Here is a 10,286-nt window from a genome sequence, read left to right as displayed (position 1 = left end):
GATTTTTCGTTCTCGTAACCTTACGATGTTTCTGTCAACGGTTTACGAGTGGAAGTTAATGGTAAGACTAATGTTGCGACTAATTTTGTTTCTGACAACGGCCCCCAGCTGTCCAGCCACACTCCATAATGATATATAACAAGAAAACTTCCATGTGCATATTATGATAAATGTCACTTGTTACAAAGTTATTTCATGCTTGATGGACGGATGTCATCATACTAACCCTCGCTGGAAATCACCTAGCATGAACCAACGGACAAATACTGGAATTCTGAAATATGCGCCTTATTTAACATGGCCGCATGCTTTTCACATTGAAAAAATCCCAAACAAAAGCATTTCATCACAGCCAAGGGTTAATAATGACAAAGTTATCATTATCTCCATGATTGTGATTTTATTGTCAAATTTGTCACAATCATTTGTCATTATTAACCCCTACTCACAGCCAATGCCAATCAGTTCCAGCTGTTAAGGATTCGGTGTAGCGTACAGGGCGCGAAATTAGCACCGGCCCACTGGCATATGCTGGCAAATTGTTTGGAGGGTCGGTAACAATGGCAAAACATCGGCCCTCCGAGCCGGTGGTTTCAGCCGTGTTAGCGAGTACCTACATTTTTATTTATAGCATTAATGAGCAAATAGCCTACATTACTGTTTTACCTGAAGGATATCACGCCATACTTTATCAACATTTTACAAATTTGAAATCGAAAATGCGAGCGTGAAACATGACATTGATTTTACAAACAAAATTTATGAGAGCTGGTAAATTATGGTGAGGGCTGGTAAGAAATTGCTGTTACCAGCCAGCCCTCTGGCCCGGTGCAAAAAAAATCTGAATTTCGTGCCCTGTACTATACTACCCATATATACTCTACTATATGCACTTACAATTGGCAGGAGAGAGCCATCGCGAATATCGGCAAGCATCGGAAGACGCCGGCCGGTCTCCACAGGTTAGCGTGCAGGAGCCACTTGCTGGAGAGCAGCATCGGAAGCGACTCGAACACTATCTGGAAGGGAGCCCGCGCAGGTACGTTAGCTCACGACCTGCTACAGCATACGAGAGGACGTATCACGCACGCAAACCCACGGAGTAGAGTATATAATATACAAGAGCTCTCCCGGGGCGTGTTCGATAACTTACGCATGCTATCAGCATGCGTCGTCAACAACGTTGTCAAGTACTGACAGAGTTTATAGCGATCAATTTCGCACTAACTTAAACTTCAACTCTACTTAAACCTTCCTCATTAATTTATTCATCATGCATAAACTAAATTCTACTTTAAAAACTTGAACTTAAGGCCCTAGCTAACAACAACCGCAGGCAGGGAATGCGGCCGACTGACCGACCGACCGATCAACTGACCGAAGAGACACTTGCGAGTGGAGGCTGAGCGTGAACTTAAAAGCCTGCTTCCTTTACTTACTTACCTTGCCCTTACTGCCCCTTGCTTACTCCGTCTCCCTCCCCCTTGCCCTACCACCCCTTACTTACCTTGCCCTACCTCCCCTTACTTACCTTGCCCTAGCCACTTGGAGCGCACCGTCACCCTTAATCCTTGCCGCCTACCACACCCACCACACCTCTTATTACCATTGGCCTACCTCCCCCATGTTAACTTACCTGCCCACCACCTCCTTGACTTACGCTGTGCTCACTACCACTGCCTGTACTTAGCCATTGCCCACCGCACTGGACCTGTATTACCTTGCCCTGCCACCACCGGCCTTACTTACCATTGACCCTATCACCCCTACATTACCCTTGCACCTACCACCCCTGTAAATGTACCTTTGCCTCGCGACGCCCTTACCTTACTTCCCTACCACTCCCGTACTGACCTTGCCCTACCGACCCTTAATAACTTGCGCATAGGACCCCTGTACTTACCTTGGCCGCTACACCACTTACTTACCTTGGCCTAGCCACCGCCTTACTTACCTCCGCACGCACCGCCCCTTATTAACCCTTGCCTACACCGCCCTTTACTTAACCTTGCCCTACCGCACCCTTAATACCTTGCCCTACCTAGCCCTACTACGTTGGCCCTACGGTCCCCTTATGTATACCTTTCCCTACCTCGTCCTTACTTAACCATGGCCCTACCACCCTACTGTTACCAGCTGCGCCTAACATCCCCCCTTACTCATTGCCCTAACCCACCCTGAGCTTACCTGCCCTACCTCCCATTAACTTACTTGCCGCTATCCGACCGCGTCGTCTTACTTACCCGTTGCCCCTACCTCCTATTACCAGTTGCCACTAACCCACCCCCTTACTCCTCCTTAGCGGCTACCTCCCCTTACTTACCTTGCCAACGAAGATGCAGTAGAAGAGCATGGACATGGCGTTGAAGTGGCTGAGGCTGGCGATCTCACGCAGCAGACAGAGCGGCAGGATCAGCACGGCCATCGCCACCATCAGCAGCTTGCGCAGTGACGCGTCGTCCTGTAGCGCGGGGCAGACGCACGGGTTTAAACTACGTCGCCGCTACACCATGTACCCGTCTTGCACACGTGATCACGCACCAATAGCTACGCGTTTACAATAGCATGAGACACCCACATTGTGTCTTTGTGCAGAATTGTCCTTGCACATGGTTCAACGAATGATTGTCCTGCTTTGTTAGAGCAAGCCGAACGCAAGATCGCACGTCGAGTTAAGCGCATTTTTACGGTGAACTGAAGACGATCCTAATAAATTACCGTAAGTGTGCCAATTCGTTGGCAAAATTAGACTGCAAAGAATATAATATTATACTTGCCTCTATGCCAAGTAGATTAGCTACGATCGGAGGGCCCAGGTCGCCAATAATAACAAAGTAGGCAATGCCAGTGCCAATTAGGAAACCTATCATACTGAAATAAGAATTACAGTTCTATATAAGAAATCAGTTCAGCAATCTGTACCATTCAAGCAGGAGTAGCAAAGCTAGTCCCTCGGCTAAAAGTAGTTCCAATCACACACCTAATACATCAGAGACAAGGGAGATTAGGGGTCGAGATAAGGAAGGGAGAGAGCAGGATGATGAAGAGGAGAAAAAGGAGGAGGAGGAGAGAGGAGAACGAGGAGCAGGAGAGAGGAGGATGAAAAGGAGGAGGAGGAGGAGGAGAAAGAGAAGGAAGAGGAGGAGGAAGAGGAGGAGGAGGAGGAATAGGTTAATTATTTCATCAGATAGCCCTCCTTGATGTTTCTCACAATCTCTAGCAGCAGCGACATTCATGAGATGGTAAGAGAACAATCACAAGATGACAGAAGCATATGACGGCAGAATCGACATTTATTATTATTAGTATTATTAAATCTTTATTACATGTAATTCAAATACAAATACATGTACTGAAGACAGTCTTTTTCATATAGAATTTATTCATTTAACTTTTTTTTACGAACATTGAAAATTTGTGCTTAATTAAAAACTTCTTCTCCAGGTGGGTAATTTACATTAATGAGACAATAGTCGACAATAAAGTCAATCTACGAAAGATAAAAAGTACTAACCTTATTTCCACTGCAAATTTTCCAACTGGGCCCAACACATGGTAAGCTTAAAAAAGATAACAAAACCATAATCAAGATTAAAACGGGATGACAAAAACAGTGCACACAATCAATAGTGCTAATTGCAACTTGAAATTGTTACAAATAATTAAATTAAATCAAGTTAAAATGATGGGACAATTCTTTCTTTTACCCTATAAGTGACAGTGGAGAATATCAAATTGCTAGTAATGGTTATGAGAAATGATAATCCATTATTACTTTATGTTTCGCTACGTCAATCACAGTTAATATAATATGATGTAAACATACTTTCTTACAAACATCTCTCCCCCATACTTACACAAAAATTCATAGTTTCTCTTCTTTGTGATCTGTGCTGATCTCAGCAAAAGATGGCAAGTTGCTTTGGTGAGGCAGTTACTGAACAGCACTAGCAGAATGGCAAGTGCTATGCCACACTAAAAAACAGCAAAAATGTGGTCACCTTACGAATTTTACAGACGATTTGATTATATTCCAGACGATTCCAAAAACGTGCTGTAGAAGTATATGATATAACTATAAGCCTAATCTTCATTTAAATAAAAGATGTATATGTTTAGCATCCTATATCCTACATCCTATATCTAGTTGTGGACTTATTCATCATCAACCCCTTCCTTCCTGTGCCAAAGAATCCGCCTTTCATGCTTGTAAAGTTGACATGCCAATCAAAATGCTCCAGTATTTCCACCTCCTTCTCTCTCTCTCTCACGCCACAGAGATACTAGTACCCTAGCAAAGCATGCAATTTACATGCAGCTATTGTCATATAAAGTTTAGTGTTTTTGAATATATTCTCCGTGTTTGATTTGATACCTGTTTGAAGCAGAAGGGCATTGCCAGGATGCTGACTCCAATAATGCTGTTGCCAAGGTTGATAACATGAGGTATCTCAGTGAAACTTGCCATCGTGCTGGATTGTAGAGATGTAAGAACGCCCTTGTGTAACTCTCACACACGGACTCTATCAGCAACCTGCAATTAAACGTGCCAGGTTAATACAGTGTCCACGTGGCATTGGTATTGTAAGGGAAGCAATGAAAATAAGTCCTGTGCTTCACTGCTTCAGAGTCACTGCCTGACTAAGTAAAGGGCCGGCCACGATTGAACTTGTACTATTTGTAACTATAGTATATTGCGCTATTTGTAACTATTGTACTAACAATCAGGAGTCTATCAATTGATAGACTCCTGTAATAATAATATGCCAAACACTTAAACTATAATAACTAAGTAGGCCTATAACTATAAAGACTATAAACTAAATTTACTAAGTTCAAATTGTCACTAAAATTAACAATTAGTTAGTCTAGTAAGTGCATCGGTAACATATATAAAACTCTGAATCTTTATATGTACCGCTAAGAATATCTACCTACTCGATTTATTAGGAATAATTTACTGACGAAATAGATACGATCATAAATAATCATAACGAAAATCGTCAACAAATCAGGGCGCAGACATCTTAAAATGTAGACTGGTACCTGGTCCCACCTATCGGCTTAGGTGGGACCCACCTATCCACCTATCGATTAATCGAGGTGGGAGCGAGTACCAGTCTACTTAAAATGTAGCTAAGCGATCGCGGCGCCCTCTTTCCGATTTAACGCTAAAAAACGTATGAAATATTCAATTATGCTATGACCTATACAAGTGCACATAACATACATATATTATATATATATATAATGCATTTTCACTAAACACTTTCACCCAGTGCGCATTGAGGTGGTAGATATCTGGTTTAGACTTTGGTTCGGTATTGCGTTTCGCGACCACCGTATTAGCCGAGTGCGTGGTATTGCGACAATCGTAAATCGGCATCATCTGTTATTTGTACTGCGGATTCCAGCCCCGGCGTTTGGATGCAGTGTTATTCACGTCTCCCCTACCGATCTTATACCACAGCCAAAAATCATCATGCTAGTTGCACTAGTACAGAGCGCGAAATCGACCTTGTCGGCGGGCATTCGGTCGTTGCATTTCGGCTGTAACCCGCAGTTCGTCAGACACGTCGCCGGCGGAACTCGCGCTTACTCGTCAAATCGGGCAATGTCCGTACCCGATCCGACCTTTCCCACGCTCATGACCCCCTACGGCGTACAGCGGAAAATCGAAAAATCGCGCAGCGTGCGCGTTCTCGACTGCTCGTGGCACTTTCCGTCGTCGGCGCGCGACGCCAACAAGGAGTATCTCGTCGGCCACATTCCGACGTCTCTGTTTTTCGACGTGAACGAGTGTGCCGACAGATCGTCGGGTCTGCCGCACATGCTACCTACCGCGCGCGTCTTCGAGGATTACGTCGGCGAGCGCGGCATTCACAACGAGACGCACGTCATCGTCTACGACACGTCGGAGATGGGCATGTTCTCTTGTCAGCGCGTCTGGTGGACCTTCCGCGTCTTCGGACACGAGAAGGTGTCCATACTCGACGGCGGGTTTCAGAAGTGGAAGGATGAGGGTTTCCCGGAGACAGACGAGGTTGTTGCTTTTTTTCTTTCCTTAATGTTGTTTAGCGTTGTTTTGGGCCGAAGCCTAGTTTAGCACCCCAGATTAGTTTAGAACATATGCTAAAACACGTTTGCGGGGTTCCAAACTATCATTGATGCCTGTTTTGTACTGTATCACTCAGAAATTGCATAATATTTTAACTGCTCGACACTATTGCATCTAGTACCATATTTTTTCTGCATGAAAAAGACTGTCTTTAGTACGTGTATTTGTATTTGAATTACATGCGATAAAGATTTAATATAAAAAATAAAAAGGTTGAGTCGCCGCCCCTGGAGGAGTTCGTCGCGCGCTACAAGCCGAATCTCGTGCGAGACTTTGAGGATGTTGAGACGAACCTGAAGGACCAGGCTGCGGTCGTCATGGACGCGCGTCCGCCGGGGAGGTTCGAGGGGAGGGAGCCGGAACCGAGAGAAGGTGAAGCCCCTGCGGAGGAAATGCGGGGAATGATCCCGGCTTTCCCATTGTTCCGTCCGCGGAAAACTGAAATCTTGCGTCGCGATCCAATCAGAATGAAGCGGTTAATTGTTATCGATTTGATGTCGTATTGGCTACTGTTTGCAATTTTATTAGTGGAAATCTTTGACTAATTTTAAAATCATCATCGGCAAGATAACTGACTATTATATAGGTCAGGTCTCTTTTTGGCAACGATACCTCTGTGCATTTCAATTATGTTTATTGCTGTCTGTAGAATGCCCGAGGTGTACGTAATTCCTAGTGGGATTTCAGCGTTCAAGTTTTGCCTCTGAAGTTTACTGTTTGATCACTGATTAAGGTACGGAACCAGGACGAATGCCGGAGTCGATCAATGTTCCGTTTGGGTTGATCATGGATTCAGACAAGAAAATCCTGAAGTCCGAAATGGAACTACGCAAGGTATGCCAACTTAACACTCGATGTTTAATGGGTGTTAGTATTGGACGTTGTTTAATTCCCATGTAGGAAACGTGGTCTCGCCTGCCAAATTGATTCCTTCGCTATCCCCCTTACAGTAGCAATTCGTGTGGCCATCCATCTTGTTCAAACTGGTTTTCTCAGGTTGTTGACATCTCACAGTTTAGGGTTAGTATGACCTGTCTGCCACCGTCGCTGTGTGACGATGTTGTGTGTGTACTACTACTAGATTATCTAGGCTGCCAGCTAGGGTTGTTTAAACTTCAAATATGATAACGTGCTTGCAACCACCCCCCCCCTCCGACTTCTTCCAAGGCAATTCTCCACACTGTGTGAGCCGGTAATTATGGGTTCAGGCCACCCTTAAAAAATTGTTTGTTTTCCCTTTACCTACTCGCCTCTCAGGGTACCGAGTAGGTAGGTAGGTGAAAAATCTTTTTTATTTTGTTCTGACAAGATGTGTATATGTATATTATATAAATTCTGTTTTGTGTATATACATGTTTTTGCGGAACGAATTTGATTTTTTTTTTGGCGAAACGAAATAATTTTAGCTTTGTTTTAATCGGTCAATAAAATGTGTCGAGTAGCGGCGTTTTTGCGAGTCGGTCGGTAAAGGGGAAACAAGCAATAATTTATCTTAGGCCCCACGCATCGCCTAGAGTAAGAGTCGTTCTCGCGCCATTGCTAAGAATGTTTATGTCGATGATACAGCTATCGCATTCCCCGGTGTAAGCCTTTTATTATTATTAGTAAATCTTTATTGCATGTAATTCAGATACAAATACATATATACATCCTAGCCTCTGAATCCAGCCTAGCCTCACGCTAAGACAAATCATGGTTCGCACAGTCCTTGAAAAGTCTTTGAATTTGAGGGGAGTCCTTGAAAAGTACTTGAATTTAGTAAATGTTGATTTTGTGCTTGAAAAGTGCTTGAATTTTATTAAAATGTCCTTGAATTTTTAGAAAGAATCCTTGCCTGTAATAAAAAGAAATTTTGTACCATCAATAATGTGCAAACCTCAATAAAAATTGCGTTAAATGATCTTAAAAAGCTATAGACACGATGGACAGTTAAATGATGATCACAAATTACAGTAAGTCAGTAAAATCAGTCAGTAAATCCAGATGAGACGGGATACTAGAGAAGCATTGGTTTTGTTCTGTGTATGAATTCCGATAAAATGTCTGATAAAATGTCCTTGAATTTCCGATAAAATGTCCTTGAAAAGTCCTTGAAAAGTCCTTGGAAAAAATTTCAGTCCTGTATGAACCATGGACATTTACGTTGATAAAATATGATAGAGCGATCGCGTTCCCCTATCTCCACCTCGCGCCACTAACGTCCCGTCGCCTCATTTCTCGCAGGTGTTCGACGATCACAACATAGACCTGATGAAGCCACTGATCGCCACGTGCGGCTCGGGCATGACGGCGAGCGGCCTCGCCCTTGCTGCCTTCCTCTGCGGCAACTACGACGTTTCCGTCTACGACGGATCGTGGGCCGAGTGGTACGCGCGCGCCAAGCCCGAGGACATCGTCCGCTACTAAGGTCGCCACGGCAACTACGCCCGCGAGCACCCTCTCCCGGCGAGCGTCTCGGATTTCGTCCGGTGCGCTGAGTTTTTCGTTGCTTTTCGCGACGACGCTCGCGCGACGAGAGAGGGGAAGCGGGATCGTTGCCCGCGAGGGGATTTTCCGTCGCCCCCCTCGTACGAACGCGCTCGCGGAAACGGTTCGGCGGCTGCCATTGTGTACTCGGGGCGCGTGCGGGCGAGTTTATCCGAGTACAAATACGATGATCTGTTCCGTTGTTAGGTGGAAAGTTTGGCGGCAAGTCGACCGATCCCGGTCGCTAGATTTCCACGATCTATCCGTTTTCTTAGATAGATAGATAGATAGATAGACGATGGCCTAACGAGGACGCCAGCGATGCCAACCACTACGATTTATCCGTATTTTATACGAATTTCTATTCCTTTACCACTACGACCAGTTTGTATCAAACTACGAATTTCACTGTGATCGGGAAAAAGTCTTTTTTTTTTATTTATTGTAATTTCGGACTCTCAGAATGCAGGAAATTGCATCTCAGAATCAAACAATTTTCAGGGGGGCATGCCGGCCCTCCCTAGCTAACTCAGGTCACTACGTGACCCTCGAACTACTAATTTGATGGCCAGAAACTACAGATTGCTTTAAATATGTGTTTGCATCTCTGGGACGCAGTGAGTGCTAGCCTATATCAGAGCTTTATTTCTGTTTGTTTTTTGTCCTTTTCGTTTGCCGAATCGTTGCCGTTATCGAACTATATATATTTTTGTTGTGGTATGTTGTGTTTGCACACTCGGTAGCGTGGGTGTCGTCGACATCGGTGCGTTGTCTGCCGCCGTGGCCCTAAGCCAAGAAGGTGAATGAGTTGCCACGCCCCTAGGCTGGATATTGACTGATCACAACATGTGCACCGTGCATACGAAACAAATTTTTGCCTCCGTTATCGGGTTCCCCCCCCCCATCGTAATTGTCAAACATTGCCTACCAACATTTTTTACACTTGCCGATGGGCGCATCGAGTTTACTAGCATGCTGTATTTACGCTAATTAGGTGTGTGGTCTTTTGATACAAATTGCTATTAAAGTAATCGACAATTAGAAGGTCTACTGTCTACGCACTAATTCAGTTGATCGTCACATCTTCTTTTTGTACATATTTAAATCGTGTGAAAATGGTGCCGGATTAAATTGTTGAATCTTGAATTGTTGAATCTTGCGCGCTCGCTTTTCGTTATGTAATTACGATTGGTCGACGCCAACGTTGTGAAGGAAGTGGTTTTCACTAATGTCAGTATGATCATGTTGATTCAAAAACAGTTTTGGCAAATTACCCGGTTGTTATGTTGTTCTCGTGAGCGGGGCGTGATCGGCCGTGTGCCTGCGTCGTTTCGCAGCGCACAGTCGATGCGAACTCGCGCGGTTAAATTTTTTTTAACTGGCGTCACAGCCAGCTAGTCAAGTCGTGCACGTGTTCATCTAAAAGTAGTAGGCTGCTGCGCGTGGCAGCGACACTCATGCGCGTGTGTGTGCTATAACAGAAAAAAGTACACCGCTAGCTAGTGCATCAGAGATCGGTTTTTTTCCGGTTAGTGATGCGTTCAAGGTCACGACGATCGGGATTCCTGTACGTGACATGTGCACGGTGCCGCGGCGTCTGCTGGACTCTCATCGTTAATGATGCTTCGTTAACGAATCCTTGTTAACTCGTTGGAAGAGGCAAATTAAGGTTTTCAGTACTTTACTTACTCGTGGTGTTACT

At 44.5% G+C, this 10,286-nt stretch overlaps 2 protein-coding genes across 2 annotated transcripts in view; one reads left to right on the top strand and one right to left on the bottom strand.

The window, feature by feature from the left end:
* Window positions 1-5,035, bottom strand: part of LOC106809906 (putative sodium-coupled neutral amino acid transporter 10) — a 5,742-nt gene extending 707 nt beyond the window's left edge. Inside the window, exons 1-7 of the mRNA XM_014813144.1 lie at window positions 4,939-5,035; window positions 4,376-4,534; window positions 3,858-3,975; window positions 3,515-3,560; window positions 2,778-2,871; window positions 2,324-2,461; window positions 898-1,019 (exon numbers count right to left, since the gene is read on the bottom strand). Coding sequence (XP_014668630.1) covers window positions 898-1,019; window positions 2,324-2,461; window positions 2,778-2,871; window positions 3,515-3,560; window positions 3,858-3,975; window positions 4,376-4,468 — 611 coding nt within the window. The 5' untranslated portion in view covers window positions 4,469-4,534; window positions 4,939-5,035. The remainder of the gene's footprint in view (window positions 1-897; window positions 1,020-2,323; window positions 2,462-2,777; window positions 2,872-3,514; window positions 3,561-3,857; window positions 3,976-4,375; window positions 4,535-4,938) is intronic.
* A 285-nt stretch (window positions 5,036-5,320) lies between these two features.
* On the top strand, window positions 5,321-10,272 carry LOC106809911 (3-mercaptopyruvate sulfurtransferase-like). The gene is made up of 4 exons (XM_014813151.1): window positions 5,321-6,043; window positions 6,331-6,490; window positions 6,852-6,952; window positions 8,342-10,272. The coding sequence occupies exons 1-4, from the start codon at window positions 5,483-5,485 to the stop codon at window positions 8,522-8,524; spliced, it is 1,005 nt and encodes a 334-aa protein (XP_014668637.1). The 5' UTR covers window positions 5,321-5,482; the 3' UTR covers window positions 8,525-10,272.
* The last annotated feature ends 14 nt before the right edge of the window (window positions 10,273-10,286 follow it).

The sequence above is a fragment of the Priapulus caudatus genome, unplaced genomic scaffold (genome assembly GCF_000485595.1).
Source record: "Priapulus caudatus unplaced genomic scaffold, Priapulus_caudatus-5.0.1 Scaffold395, whole genome shotgun sequence".
Lineage (NCBI taxonomy): Eukaryota > Metazoa > Priapulida > Priapulimorpha > Priapulimorphida > Priapulidae > Priapulus > Priapulus caudatus.
This window is presented reverse-complemented; position numbering and strand designations above follow the sequence as displayed.

Coding starts and splice junctions, on each gene's coding strand:
- LOC106809911 (XM_014813151.1), top strand. CDS start 5,483: ATGCTAGTTGCACTAGTACAGAGCGCGAAATCGACCTTGTCGGCGGGC. Junction 6,491..6,851: donor GGAGCCGGAACCGAGAGAAG/GTGAAGCCCCTG, acceptor TCACTGATTAAG/GTACGGAACCAGGACGAATG. Junction 6,953..8,341: donor CCGAAATGGAACTACGCAAG/GTATGCCAACTT, acceptor CATTTCTCGCAG/GTGTTCGACGATCACAACAT.